General features: G+C 49.2%; 1 protein-coding gene, 1 long non-coding RNA gene and 1 pseudogene across 2 annotated transcripts; 2 read left to right on the forward strand and 1 right to left on the reverse strand.

Annotated features, from left to right (window-relative positions):
* Window positions 1-8,814: 8,814 nt before the first annotated feature.
* Window positions 8,815-9,898, forward strand: LOC123042686 (uncharacterized). Its single transcript, XR_006418866.1, has 2 exons — window positions 8,815-9,185; window positions 9,606-9,898. It is a non-coding gene; the product is annotated as an uncharacterized lncRNA (long non-coding RNA).
* A 1,663-nt stretch (window positions 9,899-11,561) lies between these two features.
* Window positions 11,562-13,905, forward strand: LOC123042687 (uncharacterized). The gene is made up of 4 exons (XM_044465086.1): window positions 11,562-11,787; window positions 12,201-12,439; window positions 12,686-13,268; window positions 13,349-13,905. The coding sequence occupies exons 1-4, from the start codon at window positions 11,653-11,655 to the stop codon at window positions 13,565-13,567; spliced, it is 1,176 nt and encodes a 391-aa protein (XP_044321021.1). The 5' UTR covers window positions 11,562-11,652; the 3' UTR covers window positions 13,568-13,905.
* A 180-nt stretch (window positions 13,906-14,085) lies between these two features.
* Window positions 14,086-21,247, reverse strand: LOC123039633 (phytosulfokine receptor 1-like; annotated as a pseudogene).
* Between the last annotated feature and the right edge of the window lie 3,175 nt (window positions 21,248-24,422).

Here is a 24,422-nt window from a genome sequence, read left to right on the forward strand (position 1 = left end):
GAGACGGCGGCACGTCTACTGCAGCTCGGCGACGGGTGCTTCACGAGCCCCTTTTGGGCTTGGCCGGGCCTCGAGGGCCTGGTACGCTCCCCTTGCCGCGTCCGGTCGGTGACCGCCGATGGCGGTGGAGGTTGTGTCCCCCGGCGTGGCTGCTCTCGCTGCCGTTCCTCGTTCCCGACTGCTCCCTTTCGTCCTTGTCGGTCTCGCTTCGATGACCACGGTGAAGCGGCGGTGATGATGGCATGTCCGTGGTGGCGCACGTTCGTGGGTGGCTTGTCTGGTGGTGCGCGTCGGACCGTTCGGGGTTGTGGGTGTTTGGCGGATGGGAGAAATCCGGGCCGGCTTGCCGGCCCCGACGCGGTGACGCCCGTGGGCGCCATCACTCCTTCCTGAAGGGCGTCGGGTCTTCCCCTTCCCCACGCCTCTCCGCGTACCGGGGGAAACCCTAGGACCTGTCCGGGCAGCAGCGTCGTCGTCGTCGTCGTGTTCCTTCCTGAAGGTGCTGCTTGGTATGCGGAGGTTCGAGGTTCCTGGAGCGAGGTGGTACATCTCCGGTGGGCGCAACGGTTTTGGGTTATTATCGTTTTCGTCGATCCGACGCTGTGGACATTATTTTCTCTCTTCTTTCTCTTTTGTTTCTTTTGGGCTTGCTTGTGCTGTTTGCCCCAGCATTGGACTCTTTGTTGTATCGGGCGGTTGCTATATCAATATAGCAGGGCGAAAGCCTTTTTCGGTAATATCCCTTAGGTAATCTTGTTTTCAGCTGAACGATGATCATGTCAAGCTAAACGAAGAGGACGCCGACAGGGCCACATTGTTCCCTGCCCACCACCGCCCACTTCCACACGCCACCATCCATGTTCACCGCCTGGATGCGGGCCCCAGCTCTCAAGGCTCTAGAACCGGTGCGCCCACGGGTCGCCGTGTTGGGTATGTACCCGCCGCCACCGCGTTGGACCTTCTCGTCCTACAATGCAATAGCCATTGCCTTAGTTGTCTACATCAAACATCTGAAATGAAACGAAAGTCAAATGCTACTAATTAGACGTAATACATCAAAATGTCAAACAGAGTCAACACTTTGATTATGCTTCATAGGATAAGAATCAAACATACATAGTTAAACCAAATACTTAACAAAGTGTCAACAACATTTTATAGATTTTTTCAGAATTTTTGAAGCACTAACCTGGCTTGGCTCAATGCCAATGTGGTTCAGCATATCAATGCATAGATGTAGGAATCATCCTTGTACTCTGCACAAACAAGGGAAAAACATGAGCTTTCATGTTTCCATGTATTATAGTTGAGCAGAAGCGATACATGGACAGTAGTATGAATGTACAACAGTGGGAAAGTTGAGGTTCCCTAGGCTGAATGTCGATGAAAGGTGCCTCCCATTTGCCCTTGTAGTCCAGGTTCCTAATTATCTGACTACACAAATATCCCATGTCAGAAGTTGCAATGCCAATGCACACTGCTGTTTGTCTACAATTTGACTATCTAATCTTACTCTAGCAGAAGTACCTTTTGCATCCATGGTCTCTTGCACCGGGGTACGTACCAAACTCCTAAATTCTTACAACTGATGATATTGTTAGGGGATGGAATTTGGAGTAACTTCTTGCCGACAACTGATGATATTGTTGGGCATTGAATTAATTGAACTACCCAAACTACTTTCAATCCTTTCTCAAAAGACAAATCAAGGAGACCACGAGATAGAAAAAGAGAGAAACTTACCATTAAGATAGAGGACAAGTCAGGCAGTCTTGCACATGGTGTTGGTAGGCAGCACCGCCGTGGTCGGGACAGTTCGCGCCCCAAATCCATATCCTCCATTTTTGCAAGATTCTGTACACCACATCTTTCTTACTAAAGTGGGAGAAACCATAAATCGACTATCAATCATCATTAAGTGTAGAATATGGTCATTAAAATTCATTAAAATCATTGCACATCGCTTGCTTGATTCTCCTCTATTAAATTAGCATTCATCACGGTGCCTTCTAAAGACAAGGCATGACAGAAACACAAAGCACAACCCAAGCACATTGGTTTATGTACCATACTCATTGTAAAAAATTAGAAGCTTCTGTAAGATGTGACACTGTTTACATGTTTGGAGTGAATTGCATCCTCGTACAAAGGATAGAAGAACTGAATGCTTATGTACTTATAAAATACAAAAGTGAAAAGGGTAATTAAATCATGTTGGGTTAAAAACCTTACGTTCCCATTGTTCTTTCTCAGATCAAAGAACTCAAAATATCAGCAGTGGATATTGGAGCTAGGAGAAGAAACGACGTGACCTTCACCCACATCCTTAATGGCCATCCTCATCTCCATGCCCAGGACGATCTGAAGCCTCCCTCAATAATTCGACACCTGCACGATGACCGACCGTCAGATAACAACACTCGACTTGGGCAACGAATTCGAGGGATTTCTAGACCAAGCGTTGAGAGTACCTAGGGGTCACCTTGGTTTTTGTACACGACAAAGAGGAGTGCGGGAGGCGAGCCCCAACCCATCGAGACCACGATGCCTTGAGAGAAAGCTAGGGGAGGCGATGGTGAAGCACGACATCATGGCGCACGTGCCCTACGTCTCAACGCTACAGTCGAGCATCGCCATGTAGCCGCACAACAGCTTGCACTCCATGAGTTACATACTATTTTCGCTCACACGACGAACGCCATCCGCCCGTCACTGAGACCCATCCTCTCAACCCTGCTGCTCCACGATCACGCGACGCCGTGTTAGTTAATGTAGAAACATAGGAGGCGGGCATCGTAAGGTAAAAAGTCTGGTTTGGACGGGATGAAAGACGAACCAAAATAAAGCAAATTGGACAGGGAAGGGGGTGGATAAGGAGGCGAACATACAACGAGGTCGGGGTGGCTGTGGCCGAAGCATGAGGCTCGGCCTCCTCGCCGATGACCAGATCCGCCGTTAGAGATGATGAGGTCATCAGCCCCGTGACTTGGATCCCGCCAACAGGGTGATGCAGAGGAGAGGTGCGGCGGCGTCCTACGGGTGAGGACGGCGGGGGAGGTGAGGGAGCAGCTAAGCGCGGTGGTGCGGCTGCGTCCCTCGGGAAGACGAACGGCGAGCGGCCCGAGGCGGGAGGCGGCGAGGGGGAGAGAAGAGTCGTGCGGTGCAGGGTGAAAGCCCGACTCGCTTTGTTTGTAGCAGGGTACTGCTATAATCGAAACATTTCCTTTGATGTAATTTGACTACGTATGAAAAGATTAATCAGTGATTGACCGACTTATGGTAAGTTAATTAATTTAGATTTGATTTTTAAATATTGATTAGAGATTAACCGTGATTGATTCTCTCCCATAAAGACATTACTAAATAATTTGTGTCCACATGAAAAGTTCTGATCCGTTTGGCTTTCGGTACATGGGATGGTGGAAGGAAAGACGAAAATAAACCGGACAAAAATAAACCAGACGAATAATAACAGTGGACGCAATCCTAGCAACTGCTCCATTAAGAGTAGAGATAATGCCTCAGGATGAGGAGGTCACGATTAGGGTATGGCAAGAAGAACTTTTTTGGGAAGCTTTGATTCTGATGATAATTACCATATTCGAAATTTCCTTAGTTATAGCCTTACCATACATGGATTGATTTATTACTATAATTATCATATTTGAGATTTCTAAGTTTATAGTCTTACCATACGTGGATTAATTGTGATTGATTACCATAAATACGTTGGGTATTGTCGGCCAGACGAGAAAGAGAAAAACCGGTGGGAGGGGGGTGGTGGGAGGTGGGACAAAGAAAAACCGATTGAAAAAAAACCGGTTGAAAATAAACCGGTTGAAAGTGGGGGGGACTATTCAACCAATTCGTCCATTAAGAGTAGAGATCTATGTATTTCTTTTCTCAGGCCACATATAACAGCATCCATATAATGCCAACCAAGGAGCATCCATCCACACTAGACATGCAAAATATAGCAGCAACCAGGGAGCAAACCATCAGTGCTACTACTTTGCAAAATCAAGCCAAAGCACATCCAGATCAGGAATTAGACTACTGCATGATTGAGAATATACCACATCAATGCAAACATCATATATCAGCAAAACCTCATAGCAAATCTGAAAATTCTGCAGAGAATCGGAGGAGATCGTCACCTAGCCAGACGAGCTCAAATTCGGCTCACGGCCACGACCTGGGAGGTGGAGAGGGGAACGGGGGGCCTTCCGCTGGAGTGGGGCCGCCGGAGTGGATAGCGGCCGGAGTAGGGCGTCGGCTGCTGCTGGAGACCGGGGGCGGGAGGTGTGGCACGAGAGGTCGGGAGATGGGGGGCTACCCAACGGCCATGGCTTGGCCGGAGAGATCCGCGTTGAGGAGCAGCGTAGAAGGGGACCAGCTGCGGCGACTTCGGCTTGCTGGAGGAACCCTAGCGCTTGCTTGCTACCGCGGGAGCGAGGGGAAAGTGGATCGAGTGCGAGGGGCTTGATGTTAGACTATTTCTCTGAAATGTATATATATCTTAGATTTGATTCGTTTCTCTTTTCGCATGCCAGCGGCTCTCCAGTAGCTTCGATGGAAAGCAAAGCGCGGTACTTGAAGCGGAGTTCTGCAGGATAAGAAAGAGAGCACCAGGGTTGTCAGTGTTAAACATGATATGCAAGGCGTGCTGGTCCCACCTGAGCCGAACTAGGTTAGTTAGAGATAGAGTTAGGCAATATTCTTGTAACCTCTTTCATCTCTATCTTCTCTCTTTGACTTGGTTCTCAAGATGTAATCTCAACAGCCTGTATGCATATCTCAGGGATACGCCCCTGCCTATATAACACGAAACCGTCGTCTCCAACGAGGTACGACGTTCATCGCTACTTTACATGGTATACAGAACCTCCTCTATCCACTACATCGAGAAAACAACCCATCCCCTTCGCCAGCCATGTCGTCCTCCTCAAGCATCGGCCAGTCCTCCCTTCCTGGGCAGGTCACGGAGAAGCTCACCCGCACCAACTACGTGTTGTGGCGTGCGCAGGTGACACCGCAGCTGAGGGGAGCTGGTTACTTCGGCTACGTCGACCAGACCATGCCGGAGCCCGCCAAGTTCCTCACCACGAAGGACAAGGACAGGAAAGATGAACAGACGCCGAATCCTCTTCACGTGATCTGGTTCAAGGAAGGACAACATGTACTTGGTTACTTGCTAAACAATCTCACCAAGGAAGTCCTCGTGCAGGTCACATCCATAGCTACACCGCATGAACTCTGGGCTGCCCTTGCGCACATGTTCTCGTCGCAGTCCAGAGCCCGCGTCAACAACATCCGCGCCACACTCTCCACGGTGCAGAAGGGCACGCAAATGGTGGCGGCGTACTTTGCTCACATGCGATCTCTCACAGATGAGCTTGCAGCCGCAGGAAAGCCGATCGACGACAATGAACTGGCTTCCTACATCACCGCCGGCCTCGACATGGAGTACCAGCCTCACATCTCCGCCAACGACGTCCGCACCACGCCCATCAGCCTCGACGATCTCTTCGCTCAGATGAGCAGTTTTGACCAGCGCCTTGCCCTCTACAACAGGCCGGGTTCTGGTGGAGGCTTCCAGTCCTCTGGCAATGCGGCTGTCCATGGCCGTGGAGGTGGCGGCTCTCACTACCGTGGGTGCAACAAGGGCAAGCCATCGGGCGGAGGCAACAGTAGCGGCGGCAACTCCTTCAACAACGGCGGCGGAGGCGGGCGGCCCTTCTACAACAGCAACAGGGGTCGCCGCAACTCCTCTGGCAAGCCTTGCGCGGGCCCCGACGTCATGAGCTGCCAAATTTGTGGCAAGCGAGGCCACACAGCAAAGGATTGCTGGTACCGTTTTGAGGAAGATGAGGAATCTTCCCAAGATGAGAAGGTTGCAGCAGCGGCAGACGGCTCCTACAGAGTCGATACCAATTGGTATGTGGACAGCGGCGCGACAAACCACATTACAGGCGAGCTGGAGAAGGTGACCGTGCATGAGAAGTATCGTGGACATGACCAAGTTCACGCTGCAAATGGAGAAGGTATGAGAATTAGTCACATTGGTAATTCGGTATTTAAAACTCCCCATAGAAAATCCATCTCAGAAGAATTTTGCATATCCCTAGTGCCTCTAAAAATCTCCTTTCCGTTCATCGCATTGCCCTTGATAACAATGTCTTCCTTGAATTTCACCCATTTTTCTTTTTGATCAAGGATCAGGTCACGAAGAAAATCCTATATCGAGGTAGATGCATTCGAGGACTTTATCCGTTGATTCCGGAGCTTAGGAGACTGAATAAACAAGCCTATGGTGTCACCAAAGTCTCGTCAACACGGTGGCATGATAGATTAGGGCATGCATCTTTTTCTTTGATCAATCAAGTGCTTAGGAAAAATAAACTCCCGTTTGTTGGTGAACGTAGTAGTGAAACAATTTGTTATTCATGTCAACATGCTAAAAGTCATCAATTGCCTTATCCTGTGTCTACGAGTGTTTCTACCAAACCTCTCCAACTTATTTTTTCTGATGTTTGGGGGCCTGCCCCTACCTCGGTTGGAAGACACTCTTATTATGTTAGCTTTATCGATGACTACAGCAAATACACATGGATCTATCTTCTTAAGAAACGATCTGATGTGTTTCAAGTGTTTCACAACTTTTAAGCACTTGTAGAAAGAAAATTTGATTGCAAAATTCTCGCTCTCCAATCTGATTGGGGAGGAGAATACAGAAATCTAAACTCATTCTTCCAACAAATTGGCATATCTCACCATGTGTCTTGTCCTCATGCTCATCAGCAGAATGGTTCTGCTGAGCGTAAGCATAGGCACATCGTTGAAGTGGGTCTTGCCTTGCTTGCTGCTGCATCCATGCCTCTAAAGTTCTGGGATGAAGCGTTTCTTACCGCCGTTCATCTTATTAACATATTACCTAGTCGGGTCATCAACAATGAAACTCCAGTAGAACGCTTGCTTCACACCAAACCTGACTATACTTCCCTAAGAGTATTCGGGTGTGCTTGTTGGCCTAATCTTCGCCCATACAACAATCGCAAGCTCATGTTTAGATCAAAACAATGTGTTTTTCTGGGTTACAGTCCACAACATAAAGGTGTAAAATGCTTGGATGTGTCCACTGGACGTGTATACATCTCCCATGACATTGTGTTTGATGAAACTGTTTTTCCCTTTGCCCATCTACATCCAAATGCCGGCGCGCTTCTTCAAAAAGAGATCCTGTTTTTGCCATCTCACCTCACCGGCGTTGCTCATGGGGACGAATTAAATACTGATGATCCATTATTGACTACTCCTCTTACTAATGGTGCACATGAGTATTGTGATGATACAGAAAAAAAGGGTGCAGAAAACCCTGCATAAATTGATCAAATTCAGCATTTTATGTGTCCTGGACGTAGCAGCAGCAGTACAGAGGCGAATCAGCATCGGGATCGCAGCATGGCAGCCTCGGGATCCGCTCCCTGCAGGTCTGTCCCGCAATCTCCCGCGGGATCCGCGCCGGGTGCAGCAACGCGATCCGCCCCAGGACTTGCGCCGCGTCACGACACCAACAGCGGCTCGGTGGATGGTGGCTCGGTGCGCTCCTCCGCTCCGCACCAATCGTCGCCTGCTGCATGGCCTGGGCAATTCGGCACCGACCCGCGCTGCTACGTGCGGCGCACATCAGGACACGGCACGGAAACCCGTCCGGATCCGGCTGGGGTCACACCATCATCTGCTCATCATGAGCCTGCGGCGGATGGTGGGGCTGGTGTGGGATCCTCTGCACCGGTTCCATCGCGCTCATCGCCTGCTGCAGCCACAGCTGCAGCCACAGCTGCAGCAACAGAAGATCACACCGCGTCGCTCCAGCCCGACAGCTCGCCATCGGGATCCACTGCCGATCCTGCTGGGAGATCTCCTGTGCAGCCAGCGGGATCTTCTGCGCCAGCTTCTTCACCGCTACGAACAAGGCTTCAAAGGGGAGTAACTCAACCCAGAAATTATAAAAGTAAAGTAAAATTTGGTCTTGCTTGTACCACAGATGAACCAACTACTGTTGCTGAAGCCTTGAGTGATGCACGGTGGAAGAAGGCTATGCAAGAGGAGTACATGTCGCTTCAGAAAAATAAAACCTGGCATCTCGTTCCTGCATGTCAAGGTAAAAATGTTATTGATTGCAAGTGGGTCTATAGAATTAAGCGAAAATCTGATGGAACCATAGATCGCTATAAAGCTAGACTCGTTGCAAAAGGCTTCAAGCAACGGTATGGCATAGACTATGAAGACACCTTTAGTCCTGTTGTGAAGGCCGCTACTATTCGCCTTGTTTTGTCTATTGCTGTATCTAGGGGATGGAGTCTACGTCAACTTGATGTACAAAATGCGTTTCTTCATGGCGTTCTGGAAGAGGAAGTGTTCATGCGACAACCTCCTGGGTTTGAGGATAAAAACAAACCCCTCCATGTGTGCAAACTTGATAAGGCTTTGTATGGACTGAAGCAAGCTTCTAGGACATGGTATTCCAGATTGAGCTCAAAACTTCAAACACTTGGTTTTACTCCTTCTAGATCTGACACCTCATTGTTTATTTATAATAAGGGCCTGTTCTGAACTCCTACAACTCTCAACTCCCCAAACTTCTCGTTTGAAGTTGACCCGAAAGCTTTAGCTTCTACAGTAGAAGTTAAATTCCCGAAGCTGAGATGGGCCGGTAGTGCAAATTTGCGAAGCAAAGGAAACCCAGCTCCACGTTTTGAAGAATCTGGAGTTCCCCCTTATTTACAAACAGATTGCCACCGCTAAGGAAAATTATTCGCTCGCTCGAACAGACACGCACGAACCGCTCGGTCATATCTCCCCTGCCCCTCGCGTTCTCCCTCTGGAAACCCTCAGCGCCGTCGTCCCGCCGCCACGCCCGGCCCCCTCGGTCGCCGGCCGGATTCTCTCCATCGACTCCAGATCCGGCCGTCCCAGCTAGTTCCTCACCGATTCCCGTCCTCACAGCCACGAGTACCGCCGTCAGCGAGGAACAGCGCCGTGGGGGAAGGAGGAGCTCACCCCCACACCATTGATGCCAGCAAGGAGCAGCGCCGGTGGGGGAAGGAGGAGCTCAGCGAGGAGCAATGCTGGTGAGCAAGGAGGAGCATCCCGACGACCAAGCCCGTCGCCCAAAGCGCAATGTGAGCTCCTCTGTCTTCTTTCCTATGGTGTACTGTACGTACTGTTAATGTGAGTGCAAAAAGATTCAGATATGTGTGCAGCTTCGAAGTTCAGATATTACATGAGGCGGCATTGTTGCTGTTATTACATGCTGAAAATTTTCAGCTGCTGTAGTTGTCGTTATTGCACGCTGAATTCCTGCTGAATAGTTAAGGGGCACTGCTAAGGATAGACTACTGATCCTAGTAGTATATCAGACCAGATAATTTTCTTCGATCAGAATTGTTTCTTTTTAACATAACAAAAATATGTGTCCTTCCATGTAACATAATTTTGCATCTAAGAATTTGTTTCCATATCAAAACTTCGAGTCCTACATATATTTTCTATCAAGTTTCCAACACTAGAAAATTTTGCTTTCATCCAATGTTATGTGACAGCACAATGAAGGCAGCAGCGCCGTGCAGCCGGTGGCAAGGTGTTGTAGAGGAGCACGCGGAGCCAAGGTTGGGGGCACACGCTGAGGAGGACCGCAACGTTGCCGCTGTATAGACATGAACTAGCTACCGCAATGTTCATGTCTTTAGATGTGAGACCATTTTGATTTGCAAACTTATGCAAATGAAACTCGTTTACTACAGAAACTTTTGTTGTATGACATATAACAAAACTAGTTATTCGTCATTATTATGACTTGTCTTAACTTGAAATATTTGTGGCATGTTCAAAAATACGTTTCGGCTATATTTGGAACACTACTTTACTACAGAAATGTTCTCTCTACACCTCTCTGTACAGCTAGAAATCGCATAATTTATCTCCAGTGAAAAAAATATGCCCAGCCATTCACCCCAGGAAACCAGGCCCAACTCATTTCTCTCTTTTTTTTGGCCTGTGTGCACTTGAGCCCAAAATGGGCTTCTTCCAGCCGGCCCAAGGTGGCAAGAACCTGGGCTTCACCGCCCCAGCTGGGCTGCCAGCTCACTCAGGCGCTCGGAGAAGCTAGGTGCACTCTACGTGAAGTGAGAAGTCAGGTTAGAAGCTGGATACGAGAAGTTTTGGAGAAGCTAGCGAGTCTCCGAACAGGCCCTAAGTCAAATACCTCCATATTTGTCCTAATATATGTTGATGATATTATCGTCACAAGTTCATCAAATGAGGCTGTTACAGGACTGCTAAAGGATTCAAACTCTAAGTTTGCTCTTAAGGATCTAGGAGACTTGCATTATTTTCTTGGGATTGAAGTTAAGAAGAATGGAGATAGCCTTCACTTATCTCAAGAGAAGTATGCAACTGATCTTGTAGCCAGAGCAAGATTGCAAGGTTGTAAGCCAGCTCCAACACCTTTATCCAGTACAGAAAAATTATCTTTGTCAGAAGGAGATCTCTTGAATCAAGAGGATAGCACCAGGTACAGAAGTATGGTTGGTGCACTACAGTACTTAACTCTGACTAGACCTAATATCTCTTTTGCTGTCAATAAAGTATGCCAATTTCTTCATGCACCCACTACAGTACATTTGACAGCTGCAAAACGCATACTTAGATATGTTAAAGATACCTTGAGCCTTGGATTAACATTCAGCAAGTCATCATCAACTCTTGTCAGTGCATTCTCTGATTCTGACTGGGCAGGTTGTCTGGATGATAGGCGCTCAACAGGTGGTTTTGCAGTCTTCTTTGGTCCTAACTTAATCTCTTGGTGTGCAAAGAAACAAGTTACTGTATCCAGGTCTAGTACAGAAGCAGAATATAAAAGCGTTAGCTAATGCCACGGCAGAAATCATTTGGGTTCAGTCCTTGTTGAGAGAGCTTGGCATACGTTGCAAGCAAGCTCCGTGTTTATGGTGTGACAATCTTGGTGCCACATACCTTTCTGCTAATCCTATCTTTCATGCAAGGACCAAACACATCGAATGATCGAAATTGATTTCCACTTTGTCAGAGAAAGAGTTGCTGCCAAGAAGTTGGAAATTCGGTTAATTCACTCTCAAGATCAGGTTGCAGATGGTTTTACCAAAGCCTTACCTACAAGAAGTTTCGAAGAGTTCAAACGTAATCTCAACTTGACCAAGTTGTGATTATGGGAGGGTGTTAAACATGATATGCAAGGCGTGCTGGTCCCACCTGAGCCGAACTAGGTTAGTTAGAGATAGAGTTAGGCAATATTCTTGTAACCTCTTTCATCTCTATCTTCTCTCTTTGACTTGGTTCTCAAGATGTAATCTCAACAGCCTGTATGCATATCTCAGGGATACGCCTCTGCCTATATAACACGAAACCGTCGCCTCCAACGAGGTACGACGTTCATCGCTACTTTATAGTCAGAAATACAATATGCGGAGCTGGCTTTGTTTATTGCTGCTGCCAAAATTCCAGATCAAAAGAGCATTAGAGTAAGAGCATTTCAAGCTTAACACTAGATGCATCCTCTTGGTTGACTGTTAAATATTGTGTCGTCTGTACACTGACAGGACATTCCTCGGTATGAACTGCCGGAGGGAGCTACTCCCGCGCGCGGAGTTCATGCAATTTCTCAAAAGGCTTTTGAACGGCTACAGAGATGTCAGCTCGCTAGATATCCAAGGGCTCGGATATGTGACACCTCCTCCAACATTCCCTGTAAGTGTATAAATTGTGCATCATCAAGGTTCTTGCATCAGTTGTTTCACTTGAAGTCTTGCTATCTGTTATTAAGAGCGTTGAAATAGACTTTCTAGTTTCTGAAATAGGCTTTACTGTAGTAAATGATACAGCCAAACTGACCTTGTAAGGGTGGTGAAATAAATTTATAAGCTTAGACTGATACATCCACAAGTGTCCAATAGGAACTCCAACGTCATCCCAGCTTACTGTTTTTTGTTGTTATCATGTACTTGGAGTGCAGCTTCATCTAAATACAGTTTTATTATTAAGATAATATACTTTTAATTGATGTTATCGTGTTATTATCTCTCTGTGTGTGTGTGTGTGTGTGTGTGTGTGTGTGTGTGTGTGTCCCGTTTTTTAATATGTCGCGATGCTGTCTTATTCAGGCCAAATACCTAATTGTTGACATTACTCGTCCATCGGGTGAACAAGCATTGCCAAGGTCAATAATGCAGTTTTTAGTCCGGCTTTCTGACAATTACACGGTGGGCTTACGCAATACCCCGGAGGATCCCTACTCCAGAGGTGGCTGGTTTCTCTTCAACAACAAGGATATCATAGATGGATTTCCTGATTTTATGGGCGACTTCGACATAATGAATAAAGATTGTGGTTACTTCCATTTGTAAGTTCCTCTTTTCCATGTCTTCAGTTTTCCCCTGTTTTTAGTAGTTGATATATTAATGACGAACACAAAGAGATGATTGTTATTAGCGAGACTGCTTGGCATTCATTATATTAATATAATGACTTGTTTCTTTATGTTCTCTGCCATGTCTTGAGAGAAATGATATTACTAAGCAGATGATTGATTCTTAGCGATACTGTTGGGCATTCATTATTAATACATGACTTGTTTCTTTGTTTTCAGTGAGGATATTTGTGTCCGTGAAAAAATTATCTCTGTTATTGTTGCGGCCCTGAGTGGAATCACAGAGTTCAATTGCAAGTACTTGCCTGATGATACAAAAGCGAAGATTGAAGCAAAGCTGGTGTTGATTGGGGAGTGCCCGCGGCTCCATGTTCCTTTGCAATACACCATGGAGATTTTCGAGAGCCTTGGTTTCAGTTTCCTACCAGCTGAGGAGCTCTTTCATATGCGTCATTGGTCATTTTTGTGCAAGGCGACCTTTGCATTGTATCTTGCAATTCTTGAAGCAGAAAAAGGAGTGTCCTCTAAGAAAGAAAGTTTCATAAATGCAAGGAGGCTTTTGGTCGCAACGGTGCAGAAATTCAGTGACCAGGGTCACATGCTTAATCTGAAAAGTGCTGACGGGTTCTTCTCCCTTAGGAGACTCGCAGGCGGCCTTGTACGGCTCTTCAAGTACAACAAGGTGTGGGTCCAAAAACTTATCACGAGGAAGTCTCTGGACTACAAAGCTTCATTTAAGCATGTTAAGCATGATGAGAAAGAATTTAAAGAGCTTCTAGTTGGAGAGCCTGACATCATCAGTGTACGTATTCTACATTGATGTACATATGTAACTCAAATTCCACAGCGTTTTTATTCTGTTCAAATTGGCCCCCTTTTCAGGAACAGGCTGAATACAATCACTGGATGAAGCTCTTGTCTCGTGATGAACTCCTCTCGACTCTGATGCAGTATGATGGCGTGGATGATCCCGTGGAAGGACCCTGGAGAGGCTGTTACACTGCCTTGCTGGCGGCGGAGGTGGAGGAGGTGGAGGAAGTGGAGGATGAGGATGAGGAGGAGGAGGAGGATGATGAGGAGGATGATGATGATGAGGCGTAGGCGTTGGCTGGTCCTCACTGCTGACATAGAATAGTTGAACAGCCTGAAATTGTAGAGAGTGGTAAAGTCTAGGGTGCCAAAATTGTAGAAGGACCCTGAAATTGTAGAAGTAGCATTTTGCAGGGTAGTGGAAACTCGAGAACGTTACCTGTGCCTGGTTTGCAACTGTGATGCATTTGACGAGGCTTACCTTAGCCACTGTCTGTTGGCTTTGCTGTTTAAGCCTCTTCTTTTCGTACTCATGCTCAGCTCACCTAGTTGTACTGTAGTATTTTCATATCCTTGTTCTGAAGTATGTTTGCATATTATTTTGGGAGGCAATACTTGTTTCTCACTTATGCCAAACGCAGTCAGCTTATCTGTTTGAAGTACCTTGTTCATTTGCATTGTAACGCTTGTGAAAGCACAACTTGAATAACAGTTTACCTGGTAGTTAGTTTTATAGCAATTCTGTGACCAATTATTGGAATCATTGGACAGACCAGAGGTTGCAAAAGGAGGGAGTTCAGGACCGTGTGTCAATCTGACATGACAAGAGTAACTGAAGAGCAAAACAAGGTTCTGAATTCTGATGCTGGGCTGGTAAAAGTGCCTCCACCATGGGCTTGGAACTCACCTGAAAATTGCTTGATTGCAACTCTCTGCCCAAAATCTGGCAGCGTTTATTGGTAGACAAGGCCAAAACCACCACACCTAACTATATACGCTTGATCAAAGTAATTCAGCATTAGCGACCGCCTTCAGGCTTCTGTGCTCGTGCTTTCTTGAACGAACAACCCTTGCCAAAAAAATCACAAAGTAATCCACAAGACAAAAAACACCCCAACTGCAGTTCCTACTCCCAAGTGCAACAAGGCTGGCTTTGCTCTTATGGTGTGTTGTTGTTTCCGCGATTGTTGCCTTCTCAGAGCAGGAGACATTCCGAAGAAGAAGGCAGAGTGCAGGAATGTCGAAAACTGACCCCCAACTTTTTGGGATATCTACAGCCAGACACATCAAACTCGGACAGGAAAATGCAGCTTCGTTAGAGATGATGGTATGCTCCCATTGAGATCATTGTGGGCCAAATTTAACTTTTCCAAGCTCGACATGTCTGACAACTCATCAGGAATTCACCCTGAGAAGTTTGTTCCAGCTATGGTTCAGTAGATGAAGCTTCACAAGATGTCCAAAAGCCCGGCAATACTGGCCCAGCAATCAAGATGTCACGCCGGGAAGCTGCTGACTTGGTTCTGCAAACCCTTGCCTCTTGATCTTTTTTTTTTGCGGGGAAAATAAAGTGCCTTGCCTCTTGATTTGTTCTTGATAAATGACGGGATGTACTCTATCGATGCCTGCTCACTATTGAGCCATTACTTGAAATCAAACCCTTAATCGTGTAAAGCTCTCATGAAGTTCCCCGGTGAACGAATTGTTTGACAGATCAACACTGTACAGAGATTGTTCAGTCACTGCCAAACCATGGGGCGATGTTATCATGCAGCTCGTTCCCAGAAATGTCTAGCACACTGAGGTTCTCAACATGTGCAGCCAAGGTGGAATCGTGCCGGTGAGTCATGAGTGCACAGTTTGCCAGGACAAGCACCTCCATGCTCTTCAACCAACCCTTCGATGCCATCCATTGGCATCATCTCACCACCATGGAAATTATTGGTGAGCACCAAGCTCGCCAGTTTGGGCAGGTCCTGCAAGACTTGCAGTGCCGATGACAGGTTCGTCAAGTCGTCAGCGACAGGTACAACAGCGAACTCAAATTTTTGAAGCTCTTCGGTATCTTCCCATCAAGCTTGTTCCTTGCAAGTCAGTGTTCACTATCTTCAACTCGGCACACCCAGCGAGGCCAGCAGGTATAGCACCACTAATTAGCTTGTTTTGTCCCAGCATCGAAAGTGTTCAACCATGGCAACAAACTGAAGTCGACCGTGATCTCACCGGAGAAGCCAATTGTTCCTTCCGCGCGCTGACCACTGTCAGAGTTGGACAGCTTGACAGCGAATCGGGCAATGTGCCATTGAAGTTGAAGCCATTGATGGCCAAGTTTAACCTCAGCTCCCAAACACGTCAGGGATGAAGCCCGTGAATTTGTTATACGACAAGTCAATCTGCACAAGCTGCAACAGGATACCGAGGTTGTTGAGATCACCGAAGCGGTTGTTGTTCTGTAAGCTCAGCCTCTGCAGTTCAGGCATCGTGTACAGGTCGACCGGGAGACACACAGCGAGACCAACTGCATGGCCGTCGTCAGGTTCTGCGTGGTGGCGTTGATGTCGCCGGAGAAGCGGTCGCCAGAGGCGTCGAGGACGGTAAGATTCGCCGCGCCGGGGAACGCGGGGTGCGGCCCGGCGAACTCGTTGAAGGAGACGTTCACCACCTCGATCGCCGGCGCATTGGGGGAACGCCCCGGAGGGCGTTGGCGCTGAGGTCGAGCACCCGCAGCCGGGGGAGCAGGCCAAGCCCCGCCGGCGCCGGATTACGGAGCGAGTTCCGGAACAGGTTCAGTTTGGCGAGGTAGACGAGGGAGGCGACGGACGGAGAGATGACGCCGTGGCGTACGTGGAGGCTCCGGTTGGAGGACCCAAGTACCTCTACAGCCCATAACCCTGGAGAAGGCCGGCCCAAGAGGAAGAAGCGGCCCAGCCACAAGTTCGACCCAGCAACCTGTGAACTGGGTGGATAAGAGTTGGTGTGTGTTAGGTGGAGGGGCATCGAGAATGATCTGGACTTGTACTCTCATCCGGATCCCCTTCCTTCCTCCTCGAACCCTACCTCCCCTGAACTCCAATTCCTCCTGTGCCACTATGAACTAGAGTAAATCGAGTTGAGGGACGTAACATATGGTATCAGATTTGTCTGACTATCTCCAGAAGCCCACTTTCTCCACGCGCAGTCAACACCACACCCTCGAAATGAGCTTGCGACGATGCTTAAGTGCATCCAGGAGCAGAACGCCTCCATCCAAGAGGCAGTGGCGACATCGACGACCCTCTTCGAGGAGATCAAGTCGTCTGTGAAGGGTCTCGCGAAGTGGTGACCGGCGCTCGGGCGCTCGGTCGACGATCTGCACACCGAGATCGGCGGCGTCCGCCGCGACTTGGACACCGTCATCCGCAACCCCGCCCTCGCCCTCAAGCCGACGGATCTGCCACCCTTGATCCCACGATCTGGTGGTGGGACGACTTCAGAGGCGAGCAAGGACACGCACAGGCCCGATGGCCGCCACGACGACAATTCGACTCGGGGGTCTGGATCTGGGGTAGTAACTACCCTCGTTCCGCCTCCGGCCATGGGTACGTAGACTCTCGAGGATTCCCGTTCACGATCGTTAGTCCGTCCTCTCGAGCCGCTACCACTGGCTGGGGAGTTCTCGTGCCAGCGGAATGCCTCCCGTTCGGACAATCCACATCATTTTCGTTCCCCTTCCATTCCCCGTCCCAAACTTGATTTTCCACCATTTTGGGGAGAAAGGCCCCATAGTTGGAAAAGGAATTGCGAGTCCTATTTCCGTGTGTTTCACCTTGATTCGGAGCCTTGGGTAGACACTGCTGCTATGCATTTTTCGGGGCCGGCGATGATTTGGCTCGAAAATGGAGGGTTTACCTTGCGTAACCTGACTTGGGAAGCTTTCTGTTTATTGGTCTGTGACCAGTTCGCGCGCAACGAGTTCTCCTCTCTGTTGCGCCAACTCTTCCACTTACGCCAAACAGATTCAGTTTTAGCTTGTGTTACTCAATTTAATGAGCTTATGCACTCCCTTTTGGCACATAGCAGTTCGTGGGATCCATCCCTTTTTCCCTCTCGCTTCATAGATGGTCTTAAGGATGAAATTCGTGTTGTTGTCCTTGTGCATAATCCGCGCGACCTGGATACTGCTATTTCCTTGGCTTATCTACAGGCAGAGGCGCTGGAGATTTCCAAACAACGCGAACTGTGTCGCGCTGATACTGGATCAGCGGTTCGGTCGCATCTGAGAGGGGCAATGCCACTGCCTCCACCTCCAGGCCGGCCACCTCCCGCTCCTGCTGACACAGCTGCCGATCGTCGACCAACGTCCAATCCTATGGCGCAACCATCTCCATCAATTGATGAGAGATTGACCACCTGCGTGCTTATCGTCGCGCGCGTGGCCTCTGTTACTTGTGCGGCGAGAAATGGTCTCGAGATCACAAATGTGCCACTGCAGTTCAGTTACACGTTGTCCAGGAATTGTTTGATGTCTTGGGAATTCCAGGTTTGGATATGCAGTCAGAGCATTCGGATACATGCAATGAATGTCATACTATTTCTAGCGCAGCGTTGGAGGGCAATGTAACACCGCAAACTGTTCGGCTGCAAGGGCTCATTCAAAATCAGAAGGTGTTGATGTTGATTGATTCAGGGAGTTCTCACAGCTTCATCAGTACCACTTTAGCTGCTCGTTTGACTGGTGTTGTGGCTGCAGATCACCCTTTGCGAGTGTGCATTGCTGATGGGGGGCATCTCTGCTGTGCCCAGGAAGTGCCTAAATGTGAGTGGTGGGTTCAAGGCAACAAATTTTGCTCTACACTTAAAGTGTTGCCACTTGGTTGTTATGATATGATTGTGGGTATGGATTGGTTAGAAGAGCGTAGTCCCATGGATATTCATTGGGGACTCAAAAAGCTGCAGTTCTTGTACAATGGCAAGCAAATTTTGTTGGAAGGAGTTCAACCGAGTGTGCAACACTGTTATCAGCTATCATCAACCCAATTGCATGCTCTGTTTGACTGTAACGATGTGCATCAGGTTATCCAACTCTGTGCTATTGATGTGTCAGAAGGAGAGGACCAGGTTCCTTCGGTGATATCGACTTTATTGCAAGAATTTGCTCATCTCTTTGATACACCATCCACTCTACCTCTAGAACGGGATTTTGATCATACCATCTCGTTGATACCAGGGGCACAGCCGGTCAACTTGAGGCCTTACCGCTACACTCCAGCGCAAAAAGATGAGATTGAGCGCCAAGTGGCCGAAATGATCAAACAAGGCATCATTCAGCATAGTTGTAGTCCATTTGCTGCTCCAGTCCTGTTGGTGCAGAAAAAGGACTTGAGTTGGAGGTTTTGCATCGATTTCCGCAGGTTAAATGCCATCACAATCAAGAACAGATACCCACTCCCAGTCATTGAGGAGCTGTTGGATGAGCTTGCAGGGTCAGTTTGGTTTACCAGTCTTGACTTGAGGGCGGGTTATCACCAAATCTAGATGAAGGCGGGGGAAGAGTACAAAACTACATTCAAGGCTCATCACGGGCATTATGAGTTCAAGGTCATGCCCAATGGTGTTACTGGCGGTCCCTCTACCTTTCAAGGCACTATGAACATTGTCTTGTCGCCTCTATCGTGCAAGGGTGTGCTTGTGTATTCATTGACGACATCATGGTACATAGTGCCACCTTGGAGAAACACAAGGAGCTCCTTCGACAAGTGTTTCAGTTGTTGCGCATGCATCAGTTCTACCTCAACCAAGCTAAGTGCAAGTTCGCCCAGCAACGTCTCACTTATTTGGGCCATGTCATCAGCGCTGATGGAGTCTCAACGGATGACAAGAACATTGCAGCAGTCTGGGATTGGCCAACTCCCACCTCAGCCAGAGAGGTTCGTGGGTTTCTTGGGTTGGCTGGCTACTATAGATGGTTTGTGCGCAATTTTGGTGTGGTCAATAGAACTCTGACCAACTTGCTTAAAAAGGGGGGCAATCTTTGTTTGGAGTGACGAGGCAGAAGCCGCTTTTCAGCATCTGAAAAAAGCCCTTATCACTGCGTCGGTGTTGGCTTTGCCACGGTTTGATCGCACCTTTGAAGTGGAAACTGATGCATCTAACACAGGAATTGGCGCAGTGCTAATGCAAGATGGTCACCCGTTGGCCTTCTTCAGTAAAGCTCTTGGACCACGCAAGCAAGGCCTTTCGGTATATGAGAAGGAATTCATGGCAGTGTTAATGGCGGTGGATCATTGGCGTCCATATTTACAGTCAGGAGAGTTCATTATCCGTACTGATCAATGCAGCTTCGCCCATCTTGATGATCAAAGACTGACAACTCCCTGGCAGCGGCGTGCTCTCACCAAACTCCTTGGACTTCAATACAAGATTGTCTATAAGAAAGGCGTGGAGAACCGAGCGGCAGATGCCTTATCTCACCGACATGGAGCACTGTTAGCGATCTCTATGGCTCTGCCCACTTGGCTAAATGAGATCACAAAGGGGTACCAATCTGACCCCCATGCGTGTAAACTGTTGCATAAATACACGGGGGCAACATATCTTACGGCTTCGTATACTGTGCATGATGGAGTGATCAAATACAAAGGACGTGTGTGGCTTGGTTCCAACAAAACAACTCAAGATCTCATACTGCGGCAAATGCATTCTAGTCCGTCAGGGGGGAATTCTGGTATCCATGTGACTTATGATCGGCTAAAGAGGCTTTTTTCTTGGCCTGGCATGAAGATGGACGTAACCAATTTTGTATCCAGTTGTGATGTTTGCAAACAAGCAAAACCAGAGCATGTGCGTACCCCTGGGCTGCTGGAGCCTTTGGAAGTTCCACCACACCCATGGCACACTATCACCTTAGATTTTGTGGAAGGGCTGCCAATCTCGAAGGGCTATTCCTGCATTTTAGTGGTTGTAGACAAGCTGACGAGGTATGCTCATTTTGTGCCCTTGGCCCACCCCTTCTCAGCTGTTTAGGTTGCATCTGCTTACAAGGCAAATATCTACAAGTGTCATGGTCTGCCTTATGCTTTGGTGTCCGATCGGGATCGTATCTTTACTAGCAAGCTTTAGAGGAAACGTTTCTGGAAAGCGAGCACCGAGTTGCGCATGTCTTCTGCTTATCATCCACAAACGGATGGCACCACAGAACGAGTCAATCAGTGTTTGGAATCCTACTTGCGTTGCTTTATTCATGCCGTCTTTCACGTGTCGCTGCTTCGAGGAGCTCTACCACCGACTACGGCAGCCGAGCCCGAGCTGCCGAACCCAGCAATGCCACACTCACCGCCGGGGATTCCAGAGCAAGTGCTGGCAAGACGCGTCGTCACCAAAGGTGCTGCCAAACTACCTCAAGTGTTGATCAAGTGGACGAACCAGTCGGCATCGTTAGCGTCGTGGGGGGACTACTTCGAGCTGCGCAATCGCTTCCCAGGTGCCGCGGCTTGGGGACAAGCCGATTCTGAAGGAGGGGAGAATGTCACGGACCCAAGTACCTCTATAGCCCATAACCCTGGAGAAGGCAGACCCAAGAGGAAGAAGCGGCCCAGCCACAAGTTCGACCCAGCAACCTGGGAACTGGGTGGATAAGAGTTGGTGTGCGTTAGGTGGAGGGGCATCGAGAATGATCTGGACTTGTACTCTCATCCCGATCCCCTTCCTTCCTCCTCGAACCCTACCTCCCCTGAACTCCAATTCCTCCTGTGCCACTATGAACTAGAGTAAATCGAGTTGAGGGACGTAACAGATCCAGCCCCACCATCCTCCCCAAGTTGGAGGAGACGCCCGTCCAGGAGCAGCACGAGTGCACGACCCGCCATCGCCGGCGCCCATCCCATCCAGGCCATCGGAGAAGGCCCGGAGCGCCTCCAGGTCATGAGCATCACACGTCCGACCCAGCAGGACGGCGATGCGTAGGAAGCCCAGCAGGCCGCGGCGGGCACCCATCCCCGAGAAACACAGGACCGTTAGGTTATGCGCGGCGCGGCAGTCCAGTGGCGTTGATGCCACCGGAGATGTCGAGGAGGACAGTCAGATTCGCCGAGCCGGGGAACGCGGGGTGCGGCCCGGCGAAATCGTTGAAAGAGACGTTCACTACCTCGATCGCCGGGAATCCGCAGCCATCGCCCACGCTCCGAGGGAACGGGCTGGAGAGCGCGTTGGCGCTGAGGTCGAGCACCCGCACCCCGCAAGCCGACTGTCGATCTGCACAAGCTGCAGAGGTTGCCGACGCCGCCGGAGAGGTTGTTGTCCTGTAAGCTCAGCCTGATCTGCATTTCAAGCAACGTCGTACAGGTTCTGAACCGATGAAGCAAATAGGGAGTCAGTTTGTTTCCCTTGCTGTGGGGCCGGGTCCTAGTGTTCTCTATCAGACTTTCATGGTGTCTGTCTAGCATTTCCTCATAACCTTCACTATGTTGAGATGCAGGGCTCCCAGGGTCTCCATCCCCCTCAACTGGTGCTCTAGGGTTAGGGCATGTGATTCCAATCCAGGCTCGCCGGCCACTGGCTCTCTCAGCTGCAGAAAACATTTCCATGTCCTGTCAAATCTTGCTATGAGACCATTCACATCAATTAAAGGAAACACACCCCACCTTGTATTGTTGCGGCTGCTTGGACAAATCTTGTCACCAACAATGACATAGATGTACTATCAGGAGGAGTGCTATTTCTTCCCTTGTGGTAGGTACCCCTGTTCTTCACATGAAGCAGTAGCAGATAGGGACTCTGTTCTTCTCTCCAGTTTTGTTCATACTGTCTGTCTCATGGCGAGCAAGGGTGGTGCTAAGGGAGGGAGGGAGGGAGGGAGGGAGAGAGAGAGAGAGTAGTGGGTACTGGAGGATAGATGGACTCGGCGGGGGCGGTGCGGAATCAGGTGACGTCCACGAGGGAGAATTCCCTTCTTGGCCACCCGATGGTCGAGCACAAGGGGAAGCCAGCGACGAGGCGACCCCGGGGGGAGGCTCCTCCTATCATCATTGACATGGAGGCGACTATGAAGGCCGTCTCTGGTTTCCTGGTGGTTGGACGCTACTTGTCGCCATTCTAGGTGAACCCACGAGACATCATCGACGAACTCGGCCGGAACTTTGGTGCGTGGCGGATTCAGGGTACGGTCATTGTCCAAGAGGTGGCCAGCGAGGACAGACGTTTTATCCTCAACTTCACCGCCGAGGGGGATCTACGGTTTGTGCTCAGGGCACAACTGTGACACTTTAAGCGGGACGACATCATCTTCGCCGAGTTCGACGGCAAGGGCGACCCGACGGAGATCGACCTTCGGGTAATGCCCATCTGGGTCCATGTTCGTGATATCCCTTTCGTGCTCAAGACAGGGAGTATGGGATGATGGACTCTCGGGGATCAGCTGGGGGAAGTGGTGGATGTGTCACACCGTAATCATGTCATCGTTGAAAAATGCCTACATGTGCGTGTGGAAATCTTATTGCATGAGCCGCTCAAGAGAACAGTAGAGTTTACTCCGTTGGGTAGCTTCAAGAAAGTTAGATTTGATGTTCAGTATGAAAAACTTCCTCAGTATTGTGAATGTTGTGGGCTTGTAGGACATACTTCCGAGCATTTTTGTAGTATCCCAAAAGAAAAAAGAGTAGCAATATACCCGAAAAATCTTTGTGTAGATGCTTACTAGAAGGGTCAAGGGTCACATAAGAGAGATTTTATTTTTTGAGGCTTTCCCCGAGGTGAGCAACCTCCGATAACAACAAGTCAAAGGCCATGGAGGGTGTCGTGGTCAAGGTGGCCAAGGCTGTGAGTGGGCTCACGTTGTCCAACAAGGACGCAGAGGCATCTTCAAAGGCGACCGGTTTGCTCAGAGCGGACACACTTCAGGCTAGCTTCCCGCTCGGCTAGGAGGGTCGGGCATCGGAGGCTCCTTCATCGGCTCTGTTCGGCGCTGATGCACACCCAGCCGGGTGTGTTGTTTGGCCACAAGGGCCCTGATCGGATGCATCTGGGTGGCGCCAGCGGCTCCAAAGCTGCTATAGCGGCTGATGTACACCGACAGCTCTCTGCTGGCCAGGAGGGCCAAGGGAGTCCGCTGCTGGGTGTGCTCCTTGGTCAGGAGGGCTCTGTGAGGCTTTTGCTGCTCCTCCTACTCCTAGAGGCCAACACTACTGCAGGAATGCCTAATAGTGACGGGTAGGAAACACTAGTAGAAAACAGGGCCATCGTTCGGGCCTTGGCCAGCCCATTAGTCCCGCTTCTTTAAGAACCGGGACCCATGGGGGGTATTAGACCCGTTTCATGAGCCCAGGGGACCGGCCGGGGCCTCGTGGGCATTGGTCCCGGTTCGTCTGGACCCATTTGTCCCGGTTCTAGACACGAACCGGGACCAATGGACCTTGCTCCTGGCCCACATCCATTGGTACCGGTTCATGCCTTGAACCGGTATAGAAGGGGGGTCTTTAGTCCCGGTTCATGACACGAACCGGGACAAATAATTTGCCTATATATACCCATCGCCGCGGCAGAGCACTCCACAGTGCTCTGTTTTTTCAATCCGGCGAGGAAAGGTCATTTGGGTGCTCTAGTTCACCTCCTATGCACGTGAGGTGTTCGATGAAATGCCCGAGCCACACTAGTTAAGCTTTCTCCTCTCGAAGCTCGACCCTGGAGCTCCATTTTTTCCGAGATTTGTCTAGATTTAGCGGTCCGTGACGCCCCGTCCCCATTTTCACCGCCGTTGATCGCCCATGCCGATCTCGTCGCCGGCACCACCGTGGCGAGCCTCTTGTTCTTATCTTCTTTCTGATACTGGTCTGATTTTCTTACTTTAGATAGATATTTGTCTGATTTTCTTACTTTTGACACACATAATTATATATAATGCACGCAGATGAACCGGCAATGGATGTATGGTGACAGACACACCTCCGAGTACATTAAGGGCGTGCATAATTTTCTCGAAGTGGCTGAGGTAAACAAGCAGAATGGTTTTATGTGTTGTCCATGCACTAAATGTGGGAATACAAAGTCTTACTCTGACCGGAAAATCCTTCACACCCACCTGCTTTACAAGGGTTTCATGCCACACTATAATGTTTGGACGAGGCACGGAGAAATAGGGGTTATGATGGAAGACGGCGAAGAAGAAGAGGACGAT

The sequence above is a fragment of the Triticum aestivum genome, chromosome 2B, assembly GCF_018294505.1.
Source record: "Triticum aestivum cultivar Chinese Spring chromosome 2B, IWGSC CS RefSeq v2.1, whole genome shotgun sequence".
Lineage (NCBI taxonomy): Eukaryota > Viridiplantae > Streptophyta > Magnoliopsida > Poales > Poaceae > Triticum > Triticum aestivum.